This window comes from Hyperolius riggenbachi, chromosome 7 (genome assembly GCF_040937935.1).
Source record: "Hyperolius riggenbachi isolate aHypRig1 chromosome 7, aHypRig1.pri, whole genome shotgun sequence".
NCBI lineage: Eukaryota > Metazoa > Chordata > Amphibia > Anura > Hyperoliidae > Hyperolius > Hyperolius riggenbachi.
In genome coordinates this window covers 138,232,992-138,260,446 of record NC_090652.1, presented here as the reverse complement: position 1 = coordinate 138,260,446, position 27,455 = coordinate 138,232,992, and the positions used below count along the sequence as shown (strand labels likewise).

General features: G+C 42.9%; 1 protein-coding gene across 1 annotated transcript in view; it reads right to left on the bottom strand.

Annotated features, from left to right (window-relative positions):
* NUBP1 (NUBP iron-sulfur cluster assembly factor 1, cytosolic) overlaps window positions 1-27,455 on the bottom strand; it is an 89,040-nt gene that overhangs the window by 46,593 nt on the left and 14,992 nt on the right. Inside the window, exon 4 of the mRNA XM_068244682.1 lies at window positions 2,634-2,702. Within this exon, the coding sequence (XP_068100783.1) occupies window positions 2,634-2,702 (69 nt within the window). The remainder of the gene's footprint in view (window positions 1-2,633; window positions 2,703-27,455) is intronic.

The window sequence follows — 27,455 nt, the reverse complement described above, 5'->3', positions numbered from 1 at the left end:
GATCAAAATTCTTATCAGTAGCTGTGAATACAAAGCAGGAGCTCTGCCGGGATCTCTGATAACTGTCTCCTCATACATAAACGCTGAGGCTTAACCAGGGGCGTATCTGGGTACTATAGAGCCTATGGCAAACACTGAAATTGCGCCCCCCATCCCATTCAGAGCCCCCTTCCCCTCTAACAACAGCATTGTTTCTCGCATACATGTGGTTGCCTGCATTTTTGGCTCAGGATATTGCTTAAGTTACTTTTTTGGAAATATCTCTTCTTATTTCCTCTCTGTCCTCTTTTCTAACACTAAGTCAAGTGCGCCCTACATATATAAATTAAGTAGCCATGTTTCCTAGATAACAGAATTAACCTGATCTGAGGTCTGAGTGACAGGGAAGCACGGGACAGGCAGGGGGTGCAGCACAGGAGCGGGTGTAGCGCCCAAGTTGCTGTGGCGCCCATGGCACGGGACATGCCTGCACCCCTCTAGATACGCCTCTGGGTTTAACCCTTTTAGTGTCCTTTGAAAGCTAAACACACCTCCAGAATCACGGAATGCAATGATGTGTCAGCTTGTTAATTGTACAGAGCCACAATTATCCAACATGCATACAGACTGTTTCAGACTGGTTGGTCCTCATCAGTACATGGCATGGATTAATGTGGGTCTCTGTGGTAGGACTTGAAACACACCGCATTAACCTACCTAGCGGTATTGGCGGTTATACACGTCCATACAAAACATGCTGTGAACAGTATTGATGTGCATACACGTCAATACTCTCCTGCACTGTATGCTAGACCCTTACTTTTGGCAAGTTACAGGAAAAAAAGGGTTATGAAAATTAATTGGATCACTTTTGCACAGAAATCCAGGGGAAACTGAACGCTAGGGAGGTTAATCCATGCCATGTACCGATAAGGACCAACCAGTCTGAAACAGTCTGTATGCATGTTGGATTATTGTGGCTCTGTACAAATAACAAGCTGACACATCATTGCATTCCAGTGGTTCTGTAGGTGTATTTAGCTATCAGGGACAATAGGAGATGATTTGCATATTCAGCAGTGATGCTTTGTGGGAGACATCATATGCTCACTCCAACCTGAATAATTACAAATACCTTCTGTCTGAAGAAGGCAAATTTCTGTTTTGCAAAGCGTTCTAGTTAGAGGGCTTGTTAGTCCTTTTCAGCCCCTTACCCACTCCAAGGAGTTCTGGTTCACCATGAGCTTGCTGGGGTAGTTATACCTTTGAATAATGAGGGAGAGTAATCCAGCATTCTGCCTAGGTTTTATTGTGCGATTCAGCTCACCAATGCACCATTCCCATTACCAGGAGCACTGCCTGCTCAGCAGAATGCATGATTAAGCCGTCATAGAAGTAACCATATCCTCTGCCAAATACTAACTCCAAAGCACAGAAGAAATGACTGGCACTGTGAGAACCTAATCATAGAGTTGCTGTCTGTGCAAGTTTACTTCCTCACACTGACCACGTGTCAAACATGGCACAGAGCTGACTAAAAATAAGGCTGTGCTGTACTTTCTTACCATTCACCATATAGTACTAATTGCAAGTCGTTTCGCAACCAGGACACTATCTGCAATAAGAATTAATGTTCTCCACATAACTATGTTGGTTTCCTCAGGGGGTGGAGTTTCCTCCCATATCCTAAAAACACAGTGCTAAATGAAATGTTTTTAGTTCTTATTTCTAGTCCTAATTCCTTTGATCAGGCATGTCCAAAGTCTGGCCCGGGGGCTAAATGCAGCCCACCGCACCTTTTCTGGTGGCACCCAAAATTCTCTACAGTTGTTCATCTCATGTGATCTGCAGGGATCACCCTGTGTCGCCTCCCCCTTTGTTCGCCTGTAGGTTATCAGCCACCACTCTAGCAGTAGCAGCCACTAATAAAAAGCCACCACTGTTCCAGCAGCAGTAAGGGCTCAGCCACTCTAGAAGCACTTTTCTGAGCGCTTGTGATTGATTAGCGCTTTCTGAGCGCTTTTTAAAAATCGCTCCCATTCACTTTCATTAAAATTTGGATAAAAATCATGTAAAAATCGCTGCAATCGCATATGCGATTTTTACCGTGATTTTAATGAAAGTAAATGGGAGCGATTTTTAAAAAGCGTTTAGAAAGCACTAATCAATCACAAGCGCTCAGAAAAGTGCTTATAGTGTGGCTGAGCCATTCTTTAGCAGCTGCCACTGTGCTAACTACACACAATATGTGGGTTATTACCTGTGGAAATGTTTTATTTGACAATACGCTACAGGCACAGTGTACCTAATGGCAATCAGCAAAACCTGCGTTTCATTTCACTAGTTTGGCCCCCTAGCACTCAAGAATGGCAATATGTCCTTTGGCCTAAAAAGTTTGGACACTGTGGTTTAGATTATTATCAGCACGTCAGGGAAGGTTACCACTTCCCACTATATTTTGCTTTTAAATTAGAGGAAGTCCACATGTTTTCCCACACACCTCCATTATATGTGTTCAGGTATAACAAATTACATAATAAAGAAACATGCTACATAATGGTGAAGGCAAAAATAGTTATCAAGAATACAATCAAGGTATACAAATGAATATGCAACAGTCAATAAGAACACATCTCAAGAAATGCATGACTTGCCTGTTCTCCTTCTAGACCCATAATCCTTGGAATAGATGGTCCACAGATATCAATATCAAGTAAAGCAACCTGGAAAGAAAAAAAAACATATGAGCACACAATGCATAGTGACAATCCCTTAATATTACACAAAAATAAATTGTTAAAACCCAGTTGCTTCCAAAATGTAGTTTAGCTTTAGGCCAAGGTCTCCAGTGGGGAGAAATATCCTCACTTGCTATCACTTCCTTTCCAGACAGGTAAATCTCATCAATGGAGATGGACAGCACTGAAGAAAAGGTTTTTGGTGGAGTGGGGAAGAGATAGGATTTGTTACGTTTCTTTCTTTTTGGCTGATGCTCATTTCCTTCCTTTGCAACACCATGAGCTCAAATGTCAGCCCTCTGTATCACAGAGACTGGAAGCAAATGGATTTCTCCTCATCAGGAGCACAAATAGAATAACAAATTGTCAAGGGTTGTGAGCCATGTGTACTCTACTATCTAAAACCAAATAAATAAATAATAATCTATGGATAGGTTCCAGGGGTGTGAGTTTACTTTGAACCGACAGAGTGTAGACAAGATCATGTCCTGCAGCTATGTGCAAGCAAAGGAACTCTATAGTTTTCCCACACCACCATTTAGGGATAAAATTATTCATTTCTTTTCTCTGCATTATTGATATATTAAAGGGAATCTTAAGTTAGGTTAAAATTTTTTTTTTTAAAAATGCAGTTTTACTTACCTGGGGCTTGTACCGGCCCCCTGCAGTTGGCCTTAGCCCAAGCCAGTACTCTAGGATCATGGCGGGGGACTGGAGGATCCTAGAGTACTGGCGTGGGCACAGGCCGACTGCAGGCGGCCGGTAGAAGCCCCATGTAAGTGAAACTGTATTTTTTTTCCTGACTTGGGGCCCTTTTCCATTTGCAAAGTTATGCGAGTGCGGCTAACTAGCTGCATCGCATCACTTCCACTCTCATTCACATCACTTCCGCATTTTCTGATCTGGAAGTGAATGGAGGCGTCCCGTTCCTCCACCGCGGTGTGCCCGCTAAGTTCAATGCAGTTTCCAGCCGGCCGGCGAGCGCTTCCGCAACCTGGTGACGTCAGTTGCACCTGACTCCGCCCTACGCATTTCGCCCTATGGACTCATCAGCCCCTGGGAACTGCATTGAACTTAGCGGGCACACTGCGGTGGAGGAACGGGACGCCGACGCCACACGAGGGGGTGATAACCGCTGGGCTGATCAGCCCGATATGCGCCATATATGCGCATATGCGCATATATGCGCCATATGGAGTAAGTGCGCTGTATAGCGCAGGCTGCATACCAGTTTTTTATCAAGTTACGCTATCAATAATTTTATTCCTTATGCTTTTACATGGAATCTGGATTAAAAACTTTTATTACTTGAGATGGAACGGTTTGGTGCCTAGTCATTGGTTGACCATAAACGCTAGATCCACCTGGATGTGAGGTGGAAACTATCCGGTGATCGGTTAATGATACTGGAGTTCCGGATGGGTGTTTCTACACTGGTTTAATCACATGTGCAGCACTTTTTTTTCTGGGGGAGAGTGGAGATGTGTTTAATACAATAATGCACTATGTGTAGTATGTTTACTTTTTGCAGATAGTGAAAGAGCTAGAGAAGAGGAGCGCTGTCATTCATCATTTATATATGAACTTGCCTGGACTTTTTTGATAGTGAACACTCTGACTGGGATTAGTGTGGATAATTGAACTTGAACTTGGGGCAGGCGCAGTTTGCTTGTTAATATGTAGCCACATTGCACCACATGTAGTGGAAACGGGTCCTTAAGTATCTCTTTTAAGCACCCCTGAACCGAGAGGGGCTTTGTTTGATATAGATGCCCTTGTTTGAATGGTGCTGTGACTTATGTCACAGCACCGTTCTCTCATTTCAGTGCCCCCAGGGGTTCCCATTCTAATCAGCCAAATCTTCGACTGACTAGAATGTTGAATATGGGCAGGGAGGAAATGGCAATTATTCTTAATATTACCGCGGGCACACAGCACGCAGTTATATTAGCGTAGCATGTGCATAAGTAAGTGCCACACAATGCTCTCATAGCACAACCACAGTACTCCACTAGCGTGGCTGCTACTACGGAGTACTGTGGTCGACCTACAAGCACATCGCACGGCACTTATGTGTGTGTAATCGCACGCAGTATAATATTAACTCACAATGTGATTGCGCTTTATATTTAGTGCAGGTTCATGCATCAAGCTGAATGTCACTACAGTGCCTCTTTAACTACACTAGATGAGCCATTTTATAGCCATAAGAGGTTTTTATGTTTTTTTCAATCATTTATGCTTTTACAGATAAGCTGGCACTGCAGTTTGCAACCCATAAAAGATCTTATGGCATCAAGTAATCTTCAAATAAACAGATTACTCATCTGCCTCATTTATTTTCCTAAAAGAACAATCGGAACAGTTTGCGTGTGGGTGGTGGAGATGTTGCAACACCATGAATAGAACAGAATGCAGATTTTTATTGTAAGCTGAAGGAATTTACACTGTATACAAAAACCCTCATAAGCCATTCCTGTGCATATATAAAGCCTTATCTGCCTGTTTCATCCCAGTGTTGGCTGAAAGTCCCCTGTCCATGTGACAGCTGCTTTATACTGCTCAATACACGCAGCGAGGGACAGAAGGGAAGCAAATAAAAGACTTTCCATACTGAAATCTCATTAGTTAAAATTGATTCCGGATGAACTTTTACCATTTGCCAAAATTCCGCCTTTTGTAAAAGGTAAATCGCTTACATAATTGCTTTAGTCCAACACAGTGAAACACCTGTTGTCATACTTCATCAACTGTGAATTACAGCAGTTCATTTCCGAAGGAGCCCTAAGTGAATGTCATTACTGCAGTAATTAGCTTGGCCTCAACTTGCCTTTCTCTCACTAGAAAACAAGCAGAGAGGATGCTGGGAGAGTGCTGAGGTTTGGTCTTTCATTACTCTGCTTGTGTTATAGAAGAAGAACAAACAGTGTCAAATATCCACATTTAAGAGTTCTTTTTCACTTTTGTATAAGGATTTCCAAACCCATCCCTGGGTATAAAGACACAATGGAACTGGTGTTCCAAGGCTCCCCAAGGTGTAGTCCACTGAAGAACATGGTCCTTATTCAATTTACCGTACTTTTTCTCCTAAGTCTTCTGCCTAGTGATATTTTTATACCTTATAAATAAAATGTATTTTACGCCACCAGCAAGCAAGACAATACTCTACTCTCAGTACTTTTATCATGCTTTTTAGTACATTTTCAGTTGCCAAGTGCTGAAAAGTTATTTTAAACAGAAGATGAATGTTCCAATATCTGAATTATTTCAGGTCCATCAACTTTATCATTATATATTATCACTTGCTAAAGTAGGACAGGAAGTTAGGTCTCCCACTTTGAAAATAACCTGCATATCAGATCCCTGATATGGATGCAATGTTTCAATACGCTCTCCAAAGGTAGCTTATATGTGACAGATACTGAAGTGTCTCTGCGACTTCTGCAAAGATCTTACACGGTTCCTGAAAAAATTCACTGATGTTATCCAGATAAGTCTGAACTCTGCTTCAGGGGATGCCCCACTACGGATCCTTGTATCATATATGGTGGTCTTGCCCTGTTGTAGCAAAAAATGTGGAGCAACGTAATCCATAAAGTGAATTAAATACTTGTCCTCCATCTAAACACACCATTGTTTTTCTTGTAAAATTCCCAATAAGTTTGATGTGTCACATGACCCTTTTCCTACTGAAAAAAAAAAAGTTGGATTCAAAATGGCCAACTTCAAAATGGCCGCCATTGTCACTCCCCATCTTGAAAAGTTTCCCCCCTCACAAATACTAATGTGCCACAAACAGGAAGTTAATATCACCACCCATTCCCATGTTATTAAGGTGTATCCATATAAATGGCCCACCCTTTACTTTATTATTATTCAGTATTTATTTAGCGCCGACATCTTCCGCAGTGCTGTACAGAGTATATTGTCTTGTCACTAACTGTCTCTCAGAGGGGCTCACAAGCTAATCCCTACCATAGTCATATGTCTAGTGTCGTGTATGTACCGTAGTCTAGGGCCAATTTTGGGGGAAGCCAATTAACCTATCTGTATGTTTTTGGGGATGTGGGAGGAAACCGGAGTACCTTGAGAAAACCCACACAGACACGGGGAGAACATACAAACTCCTTGCAGATGTTGACCTGGCTGGGATTCGAACCCAGCGCTTGCAAGGCAAGAGCACTAACCACTACGCCACCGTGCTGCGCATGGTACTTGGTTTTCAACCTGAGAAATTACCATACGCAAAACACAAGCTTATCCAATTTACCATGAATGCCGCCAAAACTTACATAGCTTCCCAATGGCTCCGCCCAGCTCTAGCATACCAATGTGTTCTCTCGAGTACACACCACTATGCTCAACGAAAAAATAAAAGCAAATCTGGTGGAGAGAGCAGATCATTTTGAGAAAGTGTGGCTCGCCTGAGAGCAGACCACTTCGTTAGGTGTACAAGATGCCCTAGAAAACGTCTGAGCTACTCCTTGATCTTTCCTTTTTTTAACATGCCCTTGTGTTGTTGTTGTGGACAAACCCTTCTACTTTTTTTTTTCACTTATTTAGTGCAGCACAGGTGATCATTGTCATGATATTGTTTTGTTCTATTACTAGATTCTTATGATTTCAGCTGTTCTCCAACTTTCCGTTATGACATATGGTAGTTTAAACCTTTTTTAAAGTCGCAACAGTAGTGTTATTTCTGTTGTTGTAATTGCACACTATCTATTTATGGATCTTGCAAAGCATTCTCTGTCACCTGAAACATTTTTGCCTGGCCTCCTGGGCCTACTATGTTGCATTTTTTGTACTGACCTTTTAGCTACCTAATAAAAAAAGTTTGAAACTAAACAGAAGATGAAAAATTATCTCCTTGGAGAAAAATTAAATAAGGGCCCATGTGTGGGTTTAGGATGGAAAAAATCCATTATGGGTGCATGAAAACAAATGCGAATCTATCATAGTTAATTGGCGCAGTAAGTGATGGGTCAAGGAGTAAAAGACAGACAAGCAACCAAGGAGACAAATAGTGAGTCAGTCATGTATCAGTTTTTGCATATAGACAGTAAGTTTTTGGCATGGTTTGTGAACAGCATTGGCACCAACTAACACAGTTACTGTTTTTTTGTGTGCCTAGTATCTTCTGCAACTAGATGAGCCTAACCTCCACTCATAGGATGCCTTACACTACCCCCAGTTCCCACTCCTCCTTTAACTATGCACAGAGCTCAAAGCCCACACGATCACAATGTTTCAGCTCTGCCATTTTATAAAATGATCACATTACTCAAATGCAACTAACTGATCATTCTTAAAGAATATATAATCGGGTGGCCAACGATTGATTGTAGCACCACTCAAACTGAGGAGAGATCAAGGTAAAACATCAGACTCTAGTAACCACAAAAAAGGAACCTTAATCTCTTCATGTGCTTGTACAAAAATACTTTATTAGCTGCATACAAAAATACTCAGCAGGGGTGGTTCTGAACCCTCCTGTTAAAAACCTATAAAACCACCTCTGGTCTATAAAATGACAATTGCGGTACTCATATTGTTTATACCCCCACTGTCGCCGTGACGGTAACTGCCCAATATCGATCGCCCAGCACAGCCTATGCAGATCAATATGGTCCACCGATCACAGTCTGACAATTGTGGGCCCACCACCGAGGCACACCATGAGGCCTCCTCTCACACTCTCCTAAATGGCCATCTACCCTGCATCCTGCCGCCCCGCTGGTATCTGCAGTTCCTCAGCTCCCATGTGTCCGTGGGCCCGTGCTATCCCAATAATGTCCCAGCTTTCCACAATGTGTGTAATTCCAGTAGCTCTTCACCAGTGTTACTTCATGCTGGATATTTCAACTTTAACTTGCGCAGTTTGGAAGTTCAGGTCCACCGCCACCGGCAAAGCGGCAACCAGGTATGCAGCCTGTGGAGTGTGTGATTGTATGGGGAATTCGTGCTCTCACTTACGCTACTGCCGCCAGGATTCTCTGCTCGTCTTCGCGGGGGAGCATCGCTCAGGGCACATCCAATTGCCCGACGTCTCCGTCACCCCGCAGCTTGAAGCTGGTGCACCGCGTAAGGAGTCCCCAGAAGATCCACGGCGTGCGGCGGAGGTTCCGTTTCGTGAGTACTCACATTGTCCAGACCAGGGCCCGCCCGCTTAAAGAATACCAGAGCTGAAATAAAAAGTAACAATGGGGAGCAGGCATGTATAGGATGTAGTCCTCATGCCCATCGCTGCCCCTGTTCTCCTCCGTCCCCCTTCTTTCCTGTGCAAATGCCCCCTGCAGCCATTTCCTGGTCGGCTAGGTTAGGCATTAGTGCGCAGGCGATGACCTGGCTGTGAGCATCCTTGATCGCTTGCCCACAGCCAGGAGCACTCTGCGCATGCTCCTGACATCACCACTACGTTGTGTGCATGCCCAAGGTGTTCCCGGTTGCTTACACTTACTGTGTCCCCATAGACTTGCATTATTGCATAATGAGTGCAGAAGCACAGATCATGCGGTAATGCATGGATAATTTTGCAGTGGGTATGCGGCAACTACTTCCATCGCAGCACGTCAAGTATGAAAGTCTCCATAGACTTTGTGACTTAGCAGCCTCTTGCGGTTAAATTGCTTACCGCAACACTATAATGTAAAAGGGCTTAAAGTATCTTGCATCTTTGGCACCTGATTCTGTTTCTTCTACTTTATTTCAGATTTTCTAAATGAAACCGGTTTGAATCAGTGAGTTATGAAAGATTATATTATGCCTTGCTTGAGGAAACTGTTCCTGGAAATTTTTAAGGGTTTAGAGAGAAAAAAAAAAAAAGATGGATTAGCTGACAGAAGGAAAGAGATCAAAGGCAATCACTGCAGTGTCTTCACTATAGAATGTAAAATGTATCTTTTAACTGACAGGAATGACTTCATTGATAATGTCTGCGCTATTCAGCAATGTTATTGACTTTAATAGTTCTACCAAATCCTCTGCAGTATTCAGCATCAAAAGGTATACAAAAAGTTACATTAAAAAGTATTCTAATTGCCTTCCACAGCATCAAATGACATCAAAGTAGCCACAAATGTCACCTCCTGCAGCTACGTAATGTCTAGATTGTTTCACTACAAATACCAGAATTCTAACAAGGGAAAATCCTAGCCAAGAACACATATTGATGGGGGAAAAAAAAAAAAAAAAAAAAAAAAAAACTTTAAGAGGACCTATTAAAAAACAATTTACAAAAAAAAAAGGGGAAAAAAAACCACCACACTTACAAAAACTATAAACTGTCCATCAAAAAGTTCCCAACGCTGCTTTTAAACACCAAAATTCCATTTGGTAACTCTCAAGCATGGGGGCAGTCATACCCATAGGGCTTGCATTATCTTCCTTCAGCTGGTGATATGCGCCATGCATGTGTCTATGCTTCCTGAAACTATACACAGTTTACATGTTACCTCACGACATCACTTCCCCATAATGCTCCTGGACAAATACTCAGAAAACAGCAAAGCTTTCAATTGAGCAAAACATACTGTTAACATATCAAAATGCAAAATCCCACTAGGAGACCTGGGTTCGAATCTCGGCTCTGCCTGTTCAGTAAGCCAGCACCTATTCAGTAAGGAGTTCTTTGGGCGAGATTCCCTAACACTGCTGCTGCCTACTGTGCTCTAGTGGCTGCCTCGCAAGCGATTTGAGTCCGACAGGAGAAAAGCCCTATACAAATACTGCAATTATTATTATTATTATTATGTGCCGTGAACATGTACCTTGCTCACATTTATATCTGTTTGCTTTCTTTTGAAGTTACATTTGTTTTGCTGTATAATTTTGAATTGAGTTTATCCACTTCACCCCAAAGGGGTTTTTACCCTAACCAACAAGAGCAATTTTCACTTTTCAGTGCTCATCCCTGTAATTTGCCAATAGCTTAACCACTACTAATCACACTGAAATGATCTATATCTTGTTTTTTTCACCACCAATTAGGCTTTTGGGGGTTGATATTTGTTTTCAGTAATTACTTTGATTTCTATGCATTTTAAAAGGGAAAAACAAGGAAAAAATGAAAAAATACACCATATCTCCAATTTCATCCCCTATAGTTTTAATATAAACACTACTACTGTACATAAAACCCACACATTGTATCAGCCCATTTGTACTGGTTATTACATAGTTACATAGTTATTTTGGTTGAAAAAAAGACATACGTCCATCGAGTTCAACCAGTACAAAGTACAACTCCAGCCTGCTCCCTCACATATCCCTGTTGATCCAGAGGAAGGCGAAAAAACCCTTACAAGGCATGGTCCAATTGGCCCCAAAAGGGAAAAATTCCTTCCCGACTCCAGATGGCAATCAGATAAAATCCCTGGATCAACATCATTAGGCCTTACCTAGTAATTGTAGCCATGGATGTCATTCAACCCAAGGAAAGCATCTAAGCCCCCTTTAAATGCAGGTATAGAGTTTGCCATAACGACTTCCTGTGGCAATGCATTCCACATCTTAATTACTCTTACTGTAAAGAACCCTTTCCTAAATAAGTCGCTAAAACGTTTTTTCCTCCATGCGCAGATCATGTCCTCTAGTCCTTTGAGAAGGCCTAGGGACAAAAAGCTCATCCGCCAAGCTATTATATTGCCCTCTGATGTATTTATACATGTTAATTAGATCTCCTCTAAGGCGTCTTTTCTCTAGACTAAATAAACCCAGTTTATCTAACCTTTCTTGGTAAGTGAGACCTTCCATCCCATGTATCAATTTTGTTGCTCGTCTCTGCACCTGCTCTAAAACTGCAATATCTTTTTTGTAATGTGGTGCCCAGAACTGAATTCCATATTCCAGATGTGGCCTTACTAGAGAGTTAAACAGGGGCAATATTATACTCGCATCTCGAGTTTTTATTTCCCTTTTAATGCATCCCAAAATTTTGTTAGCTTTAGCTGCAGCGGCTTGGCATTGAGTACGATTATTTAACTTGTTGTCGATGAGTACTCCTAAGTCCTTCTCCAAGTTTGATGTCCCCAACTGTCTCCCATTTATTTTGTATGGCGCTAGACCATTGGTACGACCAAAATGCATGACTTTACATTTTTCAACATTGAATTTCATCTGCCATGTATGTGCCCATATAGCCATCCTATCCAGATCCTGTTGCAATATGACACTATCTTCCTGAGAGTTGATGATTCTGCACAATTTTGTATCATCTGCAAAAATAGCAACATTGCTCACTACTGCATCCACTAGGTCATTAATAAATAAATTGAAGAGCACTGGACCCAGTACAGACCCCTGTGGGACCCCACTGCTAACAGTCTCCCATTTTGAGTATGATCCATTGACCACAACTCTTTGTTTTCTGTCCATTAGCCAGTTCCCTATCCAAGCACACAGACTCTTCCCCAGTCCTTGCATCCTCAACTTTTGCACCAGACTTTTGTGGGGAACAGTGTCGAAGGCCTTAGCAAAGTCCAAGTATCATCTACAGCATTCCCAATATCCATATTAGCATTCACTACCTCATAAAAGCTGAGCATGTTAGTCAAACATGACCTGTCTTTAGTAAACCCATGTTGATGCTGAGAAATAAGATTATTTTCTACTATAAAGTCATGTATAGTATCTCTTAGTAACCCCTCAAATAGTTTGCATACAACTGATGTTAAGCTTACAGGTCTATAATTTCCTGGATCTGATTTTTTGCCCTTCTTAAATAATGGGAAAACGTGGGCTGTACGCCAATCCACTGGGACTCTGCCAGTTGAAAGAGAGTCACAAAAGATAAGATAAAGGGGTTTATCTATAACTGAACTTAATTCCCTTAGGACCCGAGGATGCATGCCATCCGGGCCAGGTGCCTTGTCTATTTTTAATTTATTTAGTCTTGGTTAAAATCTGGTTATCACAAGATTTTAATTATGTCCCTAATACAAAGTATGAAGAAAAGAAAAACATATCTCCAGGCACATCGCCTCTAGTTAGGACATCAAATAAGTTTTCCCCTGCCACACCTCTGTTCCTCTCTGATTGGCCAATATTTCTCATGCTGAGATAATGCACTTTCTATTGCAGAGCTGGGTGGGAGTGCCTGAAGACTGGTAGAAGGGCAGGCAATGCATACACAATCAGGCAGAGGAGAGTAATGCTGGGCATACACGGCATACTATCTAACAGATAGTGCGCCAGTATCGAGCCAGCGGCTCGATGCCGGCACGTCAGCGCATGCGCGCAGATCGATTGCCGCTCATCCCCGCAGGCACTGCTAATCAGCCGCTCGTTTCTTCCCATTGTTCTCCCCGCCAGTATCGAGCGCAGTATCGATCCAGCGGGGTATCGGACAGGTTGAATATTATCAATGGAGCCATCAGCGGCTCGATTGATAATATAAAACGTGCAGTGTATGCCCAGCATTAGAGAGGAAATTACATCAGGATTGGCTTCAAGATAGACACAGTTAAAATGGAGAATCCAAAGAAGGATTTTCTCTTTTTTTTTTTTTTTAACTATAGAAAAATCACTAAAATCAATACGTGCAATACATATGTTATGTAAGTAGAGCAAGTATTTATCTACTTATATACAGTGCTGCCCATAATTATTCATACCTCTGGCAAATTTTGACTTAAAGTTTATTTTATTCAACCAGCAAGTAATGTCTTGACGGGAAATGACATAGGTGTCTCCCAAAAGATAATAAGACGATGTATAAGAGGCATTATTGAGGGAAAAAAAACATTTCTCAGCTTTTATTTACATTTGAGAAAAAAAAGTGTCAAGTGCAAAATTATTCATACCCTTCACAAACTGTCAAAGTCTTTGGGAAAATCCAAAGTTCTATACCATTCCAAATAGTTCAAGCTGTTCTAAAGCATCCCAATTACCCTGATTAATTGGGAAGAGTTGTTTTAATCAACTGAACAGGTGAAACCCAGCAGCTGTCTGCAGTTGGTTTGTGGACAGTCATGGCTAAGAAAAAGGAGCTCAGTGAGGACCTGCGGCTGCGCATTGTGGCTGCTCACTAGTCAGGAAAGGGCTACAAGGCCATTTCTAAATGTTTTCAAGTTCCAGTGGCAACAGTGCAAAGTATTATTAAAAAATTACAAGATGTTCAGCACTGTGGAAAATCTCAGAGGAAGTGGTGTTCGGAAGCCAAAAGTGACACCTGTGCTGTCCAGGAGGATAGTGAGAAAGATGAAAAAGAATCCAAGGATCACCACCAAGGCCATCCAGGTGAATCTGGGCTCTACTGATGGCAATGTCTCAAGGCAGACAATCCAACAGACACTGCACACTGCTGAGTTCCACGGTTACAGAGAAGGAGGACGCCACTTCACCAGATAAGGCACACAAAAGCTTGCTTGACCTTTGCAAATGTTCATCTGGACAAAGAAGAAGACTTCTGGTCAGATGAAACAAAAATTGAATTGTTTGGTCACAATGAGGTTTCCTTCATTTGGTATAAAAAAGGAGAAGCAGTCAACCCAAAGAACACCATTCACACTGTCAAACGTGGTGGGAACCTAATGCTTTGGGGGTGTTTTTCAGCCAATGGACCAGGGAACCTAATCACAGTAAACAGCACCATGAAAAAAATTGCAATTGCTGGAAGCCGAATTATTGTTTTAACCTGCTGGGCGGTCTGGACGAGCACAGCTCGTCCAGTACCGCCGGAGGCTGCCGTTCAGGCCCTGCTGGGCCGATTTGGCTGAAATAAAAAGCAGCACACGCAGCCGGCACTTTGCCAGCCGCGTGTGCTGCCTGATCGCCGCCGCTCTGCGGCGATTCGCCGCGAGCAGCGGCGAAAGAGGGCCCCCCTAGCCGCCTGAGCCCTGCGCAGCCGGAACAAAAAGTTCCGGCCAGCGCTAAGGGCTGGATCGGAGGCGGCTGACGTCACGACGTCGGCTGACGTCGATGACGTCACTCCGCTCGTCGCTATGGCGACGATATAAGCAAAACAAGGAAGGCCGCTCATTGCGGCCTTCCTTGTTTATTCTGGGCGCCGGAGGCGATCGGAAGATCGCCTCCGGAGCGCCCTCTAGTGGGCTTTCATGCAGCCAACTTTCAGTTGGCTGCATGAAATAGTTTTTTTTTTATTAAAAAAAAACCCTCCCGCAGCCTGCCTGGCGATCTTAATAGAACGCCAGGCAGGTTAAAAGCAACTTCAGCACAGTCTTCTGACGGCGCTGAAGTTACTCCCTGTGGCTGCTATAGCCGTAGTTCCTATTATGGCCTATGGTGGCGCCGGCTGCGCCCAAATCTCCTGCGCTGCTGCGCCCAAATCTCCAGCACTGGATTCAGCGTGCTCGTGCAGAGAAGCTTGGCCTTGGGCACCAGTGGACATTTCAGCATGACAATGACCCAAAGTACACAGCAAAAGTGGTGAAGAAATGGTTAGCAGACAACAGCATTAACGTTTAGGAGTGGCCCAGCCAGAGTTTTGACTTGAATCCAATTGAGAATCTGTGGAGGGAGCTAAAGATCAGGGTGATGGATTTGGAGCTTATTGCTAAAGATGAATGGGCAAAAATACCTGTGGAGACATGCAAAAAGCTAGTCTGCAATTATAGGAAGCGTTTGATAGCAGTAATCGCCAATAAAGGTTTTTCTATTGATTTTGGACTGGACACTTTTTGCTCAAATGTAAATAAAAGCAGAGAATTTGTTTTCCCCACAATAATGCCTCTGGTACATTGTCTCATTATCTTTTGGGAGACATGTCATTTCCTGGCAAAAAATGACCGGCTGGTAGAATAAAAGTAACTTTAAGTTACATTTTCTAGGGGTATGAATAATTATGGGCAGCACTGTATGTGGTTTTTGTTTTTTCGGAGATAGTATGGCTAACAGCTCCTCTTTAAAGTATTTGTGCAGCCGCAGTGTGTATGCATGCCATTCTTCTGTGACTATCAGTCCCGCCAGACTGTCCTGTCATGTCAGTCTCGCCAATTCATCCTCTCATATCAGTCTAGCCAGTTTGTCCTGTCATATCAGTTCTGCCAGTCTGTCCTGTCATATTAGTTAGCCAGTCTGTCCTGTCATATCAGTCTGTCCTGTCACACCAGTCCAGTCAGTCTATCCTGTCATACCGGTCCAGTCATGCCAGTCAGTTTATTCTGTCCCACCAGTCCCATCAGCCCTGTCATCTTTCTCCCCTCACTGCTGTGTTCACCCCTCCTGTTCTTCTCATCGCCTCTGGGGCAGTCTTAGGTGTTGTGACCTGGTGGGCACTAGGCAGCAAAGTAGTACATTGTCCAATAGGGGTGACAGCCCATTATTCCTTGCAGGGTGCTCTGGTGAAGACCCATGATCACTTAGACTCCACGCACCAGTCATCGGTGCCAAGATCAACAAAGCCCTGACAGTATGCCTAAGGAAAAGACAAACTTCTGTTGAGAAACTCACATAATATTTTTTAGAAGTTTAGATTTTCTCATGTTAATGTCAGTAATAGAGTTATTTCCAACATGTCTTACAGGTCAATAAAATATAAATCATATAACTTACCAACAGAGAGGAAAAAATACGCATATGCATACAGTAAAACTCAGATGATGCCCCAAAAAGAATTAGTTTTAGTGTTCATTTGAAAGATGAAAGCTAGCAAATTTCAAGGGCAACAGCTCTCGTCTTTTCTCCTAATTTCATAAAATCGGCACCAGTGAGAAGCAGCCTCTAAATCACAGAAACTGTGGTCCTGAGTTTTCGGTCAGCCTCGTGAAAACACTGCATATTTCGATAATAATGCTGCCAGTGATTTAGCAGTTTTCTTGTACTTTATTGCTGTTCCAATACTTAAAGCAATACGTTATAAGTGCACTTTGGCAGCAAGACTGTTATTCTAATGGTGATTTACACGTGAGAAGACAAGTTTGTTTCTGTTTATGTTCTAGCTCTACATTTCCAAGCTAGATGCAAGCAGCTTTAGGATATCCTCGTCATTTTTCTCTATAACTCTGGCAACGTTCCCTTGAACTTCCTAGAATGTTATTGCCAATTCTTCTTCAGGAAGGGGACCCCACCTTCCCACCTAGTGTAAACTACTTCACAGGCAAAAGAAAGTTCACTGTAAACTGGGTCTTTGTATAAAAGAGACAGTATAGGTGGAAGTGACTCTGAAACAGTTAACCTGGCAGCACATACTTCACACTGCAGGTTAGGAATGTTTAATTGTTTTTTTCCCTAATATTACACTGTAAATGCAGAATCAGGTTATCCTGCTTCAGAACATCGACAGTTCTAGTTGGGTGCTAAAGATTGTCAGGATAGGCGCTACAAGAGAGGCAAAAAAGGCACCCGAGTTCGGCTAGAAGGAGCAAACAGCAGCTGTTTCACATCGGAGCGGATGCTTAGTTGCTCCATAGTCTGGGCGAATTCTGCCAAAAGTAGAAGGTAAATTGAGTTTTGTACCGTAGGCACTCATGTTAATAGCAGGCTATTAAAAGAAATAAAATATCAGGTGCTGGGGCCAGCCGTTAGAAAAATCGCGGCTATAGATGTTCTTGGTATTGGCGTTGCGATCTTTAGGGGCAAGGGAGGGGTGGAGGCAGCCAAAGTCTACCTTCGCTCAGGGCATTGTGAAACCTAAGGCCAGCCCTGGCTCCTGCCATATTCTCTACTGACTGTAAATATCTGCAGTGACTGTTACCTCCTGCATCCTCTCACGTGTTCCAGCTTGTATCATCTACAGCAGCTCCAGCCCTCTCATGCAGCTCCTAGCTCCTCCTCCTTCCCATCCATTGTGGTTCATTTCAAGCAGCTCTGATCACCATCTGCAACTCCTGCAATCACCATCTCCAGCTCCTACCATCTCCTCCAGCTGATAACCCCTGCAGGTCCTGTCTTCTCGTGTTTGTCATCCTCTGCAGTGACTATCATCCCCTGCAGTGTACGCCTCCTTCAACTAATCTCCTGCAGTGATTGTCATCCCCTGCAATGAATGTCACCTTCAATGATAAGTACCCGCTTTACTAAGACAGCCAGCGACTGCATGAGTCAATAGTCAGGCGTGTGAACAGCACCCGCAGACCCCCAAGCGATCCGCCAGTTGGATCAACTCACCCCTGTGACAGCCAATTGCATTATTTGTGCCGCTCCCCCACCCACCGCGTGGCATCACGCATGCGATGCTCCATCCTCCCTCCACCCACCCCCCACACATAGAAACAGAACACGTTGTCAGCTACATAGCTGACATGCGTCTGTACAGCGATGTCGCCCAAGGGGATCGGGTCCCGATCCCAACAGGCAACATAAAATCCATAGGTGTATAAGCACTTTAAACACCCCACCCCATAGACTGACTGTAGCGTAGGGCTAACCACATATATGAGATTATGATTAGATTAGGCCTATCCCCGTGCTTGCAAACACACAACTTTAGAACAGGGCACATTGGTGGTCGGCACCACTCAGAGCAGGAGATGCAGGGTTTGAGTAGGGCACACATACCGCAAACATGAATCCAACAGTAGCGTAGGGTGACTATTATTATTATTAGGGTGACTAGCACCAATTAGAGTAGGCTAGCGTAGTGTATAGTAAGACCTGTCCGAAAAGAGTCTACCGTGACGTGGTGGGTGGGCTTGAAATCATACTGCTCAAAAGGTTTTACTTTTTACCAGTTGGATTCACCAAAATACGCTTAATGGTTGGATCGCCAACCATCATTACCCTGAAGTGCCAGTTCACAATTCCATCTACACCTTTTTCAGGCAGACGGCTGAACTGCGCACTTGTTGAGCCCATTAGCGCCATTGTAATTTAAATGCAGCTGAATGGCAAAGTTTATAACAAGTATCTCAGCGCTTGATATGCGGTCATGTTACTGCACAGCAGAAAACAGCAACAATGCTGCAGCCGTGCTCAGGTGTGCCTCCATGGGCGCTTGCGTGGTTGAGAGATAGAAAATCGTGCATGCCAAGGACTGTCACGCCAGCCAGTGCGACGACGTGCCAACCTTCAGCCCAAAAGTTGCCGGTAACAGAGCCGCCAGCGGGACCTTGAGAGGAGCCGGGAGGACTCCGGAGGACCTCGCAGCCTACGATGGGCTGGAGAAAGCCCCAGGTAAGTACCAGTTTAATTTTTTTTTTTTTTTTTTTACTGCTAAAGGGTCCCTTTAAGTGCCTTTGGCAAAAGTGAAACTTTTTTTGGATTTCCATAAATGTAATGAAGATTATTTTCCCCCACAAAGGTCATCATGCTGAGGCTAATCTTTTAGAGTAGAGAGGAAGTTCTGAGTTTAGCTTCACTAAGGTTACTTTTTTCCAGACTGCTTTCTTCATTCCCACGTCCAAGACTTCTCATGTGCTCTCGGCAATAACACAAGAGAAACAATAGCTGCTGCTTGGAAGGGAGGTGGTTTACATTGTGTGGTGAGCGTCTAACTGAAGAGAATTTTCCACATATACACACACAATGAAAATACATTTTCTGCAGTACATTCCGAAAGGAGTCTTCAATTTGTAAAATTATAATAAGGTCCAAATTTTATTTAAAAAAAAAAAAACTGCCAGAAATCCCATATTTACACAAAGATGCTGCCAAACTCTATCTAGACTGATAAACATTAGATAGAATAGAATAGAACTGATGCTGCAGAGTAGTATTGGCTGGTGATGTAAAACTCTAGTATGAGACGAAGCTGATTTGCCACTTCTGTTTGTCCTGTTTTTTATACTGGACAGGCAGTTTATTGTCAGGAAACTTGAATATCTTTGTATGGAGTTTTTTTTGGTCTCTTTCAGCCCCTTATACACTCCTAAGAGTTCTGGTTAACCACAACCTTGCTGGGCAATCTGTAACATTTGTACATGGGATTCTACTATTGTGTATGTATTGATAATGGAGACCAAGCTAACCAGAGCAGAGAAAGCTGCAACTGATCTCCTTGCTATCTGTTTACAGTAAACCAGGGTTATGCTACAAAGAATTGTCAGGACAGAGAGACAGTGAGGAATACTGCCTGTGTGTGAGGTATGCATGTAGTATGTCTTTGTATTTAGTGTGCTCTAGCCTAGACAGTATGTACAGATGGTTGTGTTTGTTTTGGATCTGAGAGCTCATGCACACTTATGCCCATGTGAATGCTTTGTTCCCAGGAGCGTAACTAGAAGTCCCCGGGCCCCTCTGCAAGAATTTGAGAGGGCCCCCAACCTGGGGCCCGGTCATGGACGTTTTTTTGGGGGGGGGCAGGAGGGGTCGCAGCATGAGGGGAGAGCTTTGCACGTCAGCGGGGAGGGGGGACAGCCCCCCCCCTCACCTCAGGCTCTCCCCTCTGCGCTCCCCTCCTGCATATATCTAAGTGTCAGCAGCGGCAGCAGCAGCTATAATTACCTCCATTCACCACCGGAGGTCTCCGATCTGCAAGGGCTTCATATTACTTCATGTTTTAACAGGAAGTAATGTGAAGTCCTTGCAGATCGGCAACCTCCGTGGTGAATGGAGGTAATCATAGCTGCTGCCGCCACCGCTGCTGACAGATAGATGCAGGAGGGGGAGCGCAGAGGGGAAAACCCAAAGAGGAGAGCCCGAGGTGAGGGAGATGTGCAAAGCTGATGTGCAAAGCTCTCCCCTCATCCTGCGACCCCTCCTGCCCCTTCAAAAAGGCCATGAGCGTGTCCCGATAAACCCCCCTCCCCCCCCCCCCCTGCTTCCCCTATTGTTACGCCAGTGATTGTTCCTCAGGTGTTTTGGCACTGTCCCAGCTCCTCAGCCCAGAAACACGAGATTAGCATGTCATCTGTAAAAATGCATCCTGTCGTATGGTAATGCAGAGGATAGAAATGCTTGTTTATATGAAAGCTTCATATGTCCATGCACATCACAGAGCATGTGAAGTACATGAAAGTTAGCGCGCGCGTGTGTACAGTGGGATGCAAAAGTTTGGGCAACCTTGTTAATGGTCATGATTTTCCTGTATAAATCGTTGGTTGTTACGATAAAAAATGTCAGTTAAATATATAATATAGGAGACACACACACTCATATTTGAGAAGTGAAATAAAGTTTATTTGATTTACAGAAAGTGTGCAATAATGGTTTAAATAAAATTAGGCAGGTGCATAAATTTGGGCACTGTTGTCATTTTATTGATTCCAAAATATTTAGAACTAATTATTGGAACTCAAATTGCCTTGGTAAGCTCAGTGACCCCTGACCTACATACCCTACACACACAGGTGAATCAAATTATGAGAAACAGTATTTAAGGGGGTCAATTGTAAGTTTCCCTCTTTTAATTTTCTTTGAAGAGTACCAACATGGGGGTCTCAAAACAACTCTCAAATGACCTGAAGACAAAGACTGTTCACCATCACGGTTTAGGGGAAGGATACAGAAAGCTGTCTCAAAGATTTCAGCTGTCTGTTTCCACAGTTAGGACCATATTGAGGAAATGGAAGACCACAGGCTCAGTTCAAGTTAAGGCTCGAAGTGGCAGACCAAGAAAATATCTCGGATAGACAGAAGTGACGAATGTTGAGAACAGTCAGAGTCAACCCACAGACCAGCACCAATGACTTACAACATCATCTTGCTGCAGATGGAGTCACAGTGCATAGTTCAACCATTCAGCGCTTTTTACACAAGGAGATGCTGTATGCGAGAGTGATATAGAGAAATCCTTTTCTCCGCCCACAGCACAAACTGAACCGCTTGAGGTATGCTAAAGCCCATTTGGACAAGCCAGCTTCATTTTGGAATAAGGTGCTGTGGACTGATGAAACTAACGGAGTTATTTGGGCATAAAAAGGGGCATTATGCATGGAGGAAAAACTTCACAGCATTCCAAGAAAAACACCTGCTCCCTACAGTAAAATATGGTGGTGGTTCCATCATGCTGTGAGGCTAGTGCAGGGACTGGGAATCTTGTCAAAGTTGAGGGACGCATGGATTCCACTCCGTATCAGCAGATTCTGGAGACCAATATCCAGGAATCAGTGACAAAGCTTAAGCTACACCGGGGCTGGATCTTTCAACAAGACAGCGACCTTAAACACTGCTCAAAATCCACAAAGGCATTCATGCAGAGGAACAAGTACAACGTTCTGGAATGGCCATCTCAGTCCCCAGACCTGAATATAATTGAAAATCTGTGGTGTGAGTTACCTTCATCAGAATTGGAACCTACAGGAAGCGTTTAGAGGCTGTAAATTCTGCAAAAGGAGGATCCACTAAATATTGATTTCAATTTTTTTTGTGGTGCCCAAATTTATGCACCTGCCTAATTTTGTTTAACCACTTCAGCCTTCAGTCGTTTTCACTTTGTGCATCCGAGCAATGTTCACCTCCCATTCATTAGCCTATAACTTTATCACAATGAACTGATCTATATCTTGTTTTTTCCACCACCAATTAGGCTTTCTTTGGGGGGTACATTTTGCTAAGAGCCACTTTACTGTAAATGCATTTTAACAGGAAGAAAAAATCATTTTTTCTCACTTTTCAGCCATTATAGTTTAAAAATAATACATGCCTCCATAATTAAAACTCACGTATTGTATTTGCCCATATGTCCCAGTTATTACACCGTTAAAATTAAGTCCCTATAACAATGTATGGCAACAATATTTTATTTGGAAATAAAGGTGCATTTTTTCTGTTTTGCATCCATCACGATTCACAAGTTTAAAATAAAAAAAAAAAATATAGAGATATTTCATCTTTACAATATTTAAAAAGTTTAGACCCTTAGGTAAATATTTACAGGTTTTTTTTTTTATTATTGTAATTTTTTTTTTTTATATATTAAACATTTTATTTGAGTATTTTTTGGGAGGGTGGGATGTAAACAGTACTTTTATAATGTAAATGTGTGTTGAGTTTCATTTTCTTTACTTTTAGTTGTAGTTTTACTTTTTGGCCACAAGATGGCGGCCATGAGTTTGTTTACATGACATCACTCTAAGCGGAACATACGCTTAGAGGGACGCATGGGGGACGCAACAGCAAGAAAAAGCGAAGCTTCTGAGAGAAGCTGTCACTTTTTCTGCGGGGGAGAGGAATCAGTGATCGGGCACCATAGCCCGATTCACTGATTCGTGGGCTAACGATCCGCGGCCGGGAGCGCGCGGACGCGCACATGGCCTCCTGGGCGTAGCTAGTACGTCCAGGAGGCCAAAGTAGTTAAACAATTATTGCACACTTTCTGTAAATCCAATAACCTTAATTACACTTCTCAAAGATCACTGTGTGTGTCTCCTATATGATATATTTAACTGACATTTTTTATCGTAAAAAAAAAAAAAAAAATGTAATTATATATACAGTGGTGTGAAAAACTATTTGCCCCCTTCCTGATTTCTTATTCTTTTGCATGTTTGTCACACTTAAATGTTTCTGCTCATCAAAAAACATTAACTATTAGTCAAAGATAACATAATTGAACACAAAATGCAGTTTTAAATGATGGTTTTTATTATTTAGTGAGAAAAAAAAACTCCAAATCTACATGGCCCTGTGTGAAAAAGTGATTGCCCCCCTTGTTAAAAAAATAACTTAATTGTGGTTTATCACACCTGAGTTAAATTTCTGTAGTCACCCCCAGGCCTGATTACTGCCACACCTGTTTCAATCAAGAAATTGCTTAAATAGGAGCTATCTGACACAGAGAAGTAAACCAAAAGCACCTCAAAAGCTAGACATCATGCCAAGATCAAAAGAAATTCAGGAACAAATGAGAACAAAAGTACTGTAATTCAGATCTATCAGTCTGGTAAAGGTTATAAAGCCATTTCTAAAGCTTTGGGACTCCAGCGAACCACAGTGAGAGCCATTATCCACAAATGGCAAAAATATGGAACAGTGATGAACCTTCCCAGGAGTGGCCGGCCGACTAAAATTACCCCAAGAGCGCAGAGAAAACTCATCCGAGAGGCCACAAAAGACTCCAGGACAACATCTAAAGAACTGCAGGCCTCACTTGCCTCAATTAAGGTCAGTGTTCACGACTCCACCATAAGAAAGAGACTGGGCAAAAACGACCTGCATGGCAAATATCCAAGGCGCAAACCACTTTTAAGCAAAAAGAACATTAAGGCTCGTCTCAATTTTGCTAAAAAACATCTCAATGATTGCCAAGACTTTTGGGAAAATACCTTGTGGACTGACAAGACAAAAGTTGAACTTTTTGGAAGGTGCGTGTCCCGTTACATCTGGCGTAGAAGTAACACAGCATTTCAGCAAAAGAACATCATATCAACAGTAAAATATGGTGGTGGTAGTGTGATGGTCTGGGGTTGTTTTGCTGCTTCAGGACCTGGAAGGCTTGCTGTGATAGATGGAACCATGAATTCTACTGTCTACCAAAAAATCCTGAAGGAGAATGTCCGGCCATCTGTTAGTCAACTCAAGCTGAGGCGATCTTGGGTGCTGCAGCAGGACAATGACCCAAAACACACCAGCAAATACACCTCTGAATGGCTGAAGAAAAACAAAAGAAAAACATATCTCTACATATCTCTATATCTATATCTATCTATCTATCTATCTATCTATCTATCTATCTATCTATCTATATGCATATATATATGCATATACACACACACACATACGTCAATATAAGTCCTGGGACACACTAGAGATTGCGAATCGTTAGCGCTTGTGTAAGCACTTTGTAGATGATTGCAGCTGCATTTTCGGGCGATTAAGCTAAGTCATATACTATGTATATGAGTACAAACACTCACAAAATGCTGCATGTCCTGCGATTACGATTTCCAAAATCGCAATCACTCGAGTGGGCTCAACACCATAGCTTGGCATTAGTAAAGCTGTTTTACAAGCGCCGGCGATTATCAAAACTCCAAAATTGTTAAAACAAAAAAAAAAAAAAAATCGCTCTAGTGTTCCCCAGACCTTACAGATGAAAGATAATAAGGCGGGCACAAGAGCGCCCGTGTGTTCAGGCATTTAAAGAGCGCTTTTCTGCAGATTGTGATCTGGCATGAGGGGGGCCCGGTAGGTTTTCCCAGTATGGGGCCCTGAAATTTCTGAAGGTGGCCCTGGCTCCACAAACATCTGCTTCTGCAAGCTGCCTTATGTGTACTGCAGCATACACTAGTTCACAGACGTTATAGGAGTGTACTGCATGCACGCACAAACGTCTGCTACGGCAAGCTGTCTTAAGTGTACTGCAGCATACACTAGTTCACAGAAGTTATAGGAGTGTACTGCATGCACGCACAAACGTCTGCTTCTGCAAGCTGCCTTATGTGTACTGCAGCATACACTAGTTCACAGACGTTATAGGAATGTACTGCATGCACACACAAACATCTGCTTCGGCAAGCTGCCTTATGTGTGCTGCAGCATACACTAGTTCACAGACGTTATAGGAGTGTACTGCATGCACGCACAAACGTCTGCTTCTGAAAGCTGCCTTATGTGTGCTGCAGCATACACTAGTTCACAGAAGTTATAGGAGTGTACTGCATGCACGCACAAACGTCTGCTTCTGCAAGCTGCCTTATGTGTACTGCAGCATACACTAGTTCACAGACGTTATAGGAATGTACTGCATGCACACACAAACATCTGCTTCGGCAAGCTGCCTTATGTGTGCTGCAGCATACACTAGTTCACAGACGTTATAGGAGTGTACTGCATGCACACACAAACGTCTGCTTCTGAAAGCTGCCTTATGTGTGCTGCAGCATACACTAGTTCACAGAAGTTATAGGAGTGTACTGCATGCACGCACAAACGTCTGCTTCTGCAAGCTGCCTTATGTGTACTGCAGCATACACTAGTTCACAGACGTTATAGGAGTGTACTGCATGCATGTTAAATGCATTGTTTTTTGTTATTTTGATGTTTGTTTTTTTTACTAGAGAATCAGTACAAAAGATTCAAAGGGGTGTGGTAACCAAAGGGATCTGAATACCTTCCAAAGGAAACAAAAAGGGGAGCCATGGACACCAGACACCCCTTATAGTGTAGTATGTCAGGGAAACCAGACAAAATGAAACAAAATGTGGATAGGTACTCACAAAGGTGGGTTGCAAAGCCAGCAACCACAGTATAAAAGCCATACCTCCCAACATTTTGAGATGAGAAAGGGGGACACATAAGCCATGCCCCTGCCAAACCCCTGATCACAATCCCAACACACCTCTAGTCACGCATACCATGAAGATTTCATAAGAAAAATGTGTGGTTTTATAACTCAAACGACACTGGTGCTTTCTGGTGCTTTCTATCCTGGTTCATTTTCCTTCATATTAACTTTTGAAAATGAGAAATATATCAATTTAAAGGATGGGAATAAAGTTTAGAGTCACTCAAAGACATTTTTCAGTAGAGAAATGCCAACATTTACATAGAAAGATGGACAAATGAGGAGGAAAGAGGGACAGAGGGACAGGGTTCCCAAAGAGGGCCAGTCCCTCCATAACAGGGACCCTTGGGAGCTATGGGAAAGCGGATGAGGAAGACCTTTCCTCACTCAGATTCTTGAAATCTTCAATCTACCGGTCGCACTCCAGAGAAAATATGAGTGCAGAAGCCCAAAGAGCTATGGACATAAAAACACCTCCTCTATAAATAGAGGGGCTGGGCTGACTATCAATTGGTCTGCCAGGCAACTGGTATTGTTTAACAGGAAATAAATATGGCAGCCTCCATATTCTTCTCACTTTAGTTATTCTTTAAAGAGAGTCTGAAGCCTTATTTTAATCTCTTTTTATTGTGCAGTTAGCTTCAGCATTAAGATCCAAACTGATTCGCAGATCCCTGTGGCAGAATGAGGTATCTTCACCCCTGAAATCCGAGGGCAAAATTCCACAACTTTTAAAGTCCCAGGTTTTGCTGCCCAGGAGAGGCAGAGCTGTGTGCAGTAGCTCTGCCTCTAATCCAGTCAGTCTCCGCTGATCTCAGCCTCTCCCGGAGTGAGTAGACTGAGAGGGGCAGGGAGAGGCGGAGATCAGCGGAGATTAACTGGAGAAGAGGCAGAGCTACTGCGCACAGCTCTGCCTCTACCAGGAAGCAAAATTCTACAATCACAGAATTTTTCCCCAGGATTTCAAGGGGATAAATACCCTTAATAAAGAACAATTCTGGTGCGACAAATTAGCTTGGATCTTAATGCTGAAGCTAACTGTGCAATAAAAAGATTTAAAAAAAGGCTTTGGACTCTCTTTAAAGAGAATCTGTATTGTTAAAAATCGCACAAAAGTAAACATACCAGTGCATTAGGGGACATCTCCTATTACCCTCTGTCACAATTTCGCCGCTCCCCACCGCATTAAAAGTAGTCAAAAACAGTTTTAGGGCCTGTACACACTGCTGCGCTTTTAAAATCGCATGCGATTTTTAAATCGCAAGCCTTCATGAGAAAAGCGCATCGCACCAGTGTGTACTGATGATGATGCCACGATTTTCATTATTTTTCAAAAGACCTTGCAAATAAAAAAGCGCATGCAATTTGAAAAGCGCAAAGCAAGCGCAGCAGTGTGTACAGGACCTTAAAAAGTTTGTTTATAAACAAACAAAATGGCCACCAAAACAGGAAGTAGGTTGATGTACAGTATGTCCACACATAGAAAATACATTCATACACAAGCAGGCTGTATACAGCCTTCCTTTTGAATCTCAAGAGATCATTTGTGTGTTTACCTTCTGTCCTCTGCAGCCCTCATGCACTGAAGAGTGACAGGCTTCCTGCAGACAGCTCTGCCTGTGCCTGTAATTCCTCAGTATGTGTCAACCAGCTCCTTTCACAGCCTAACAGAGGAG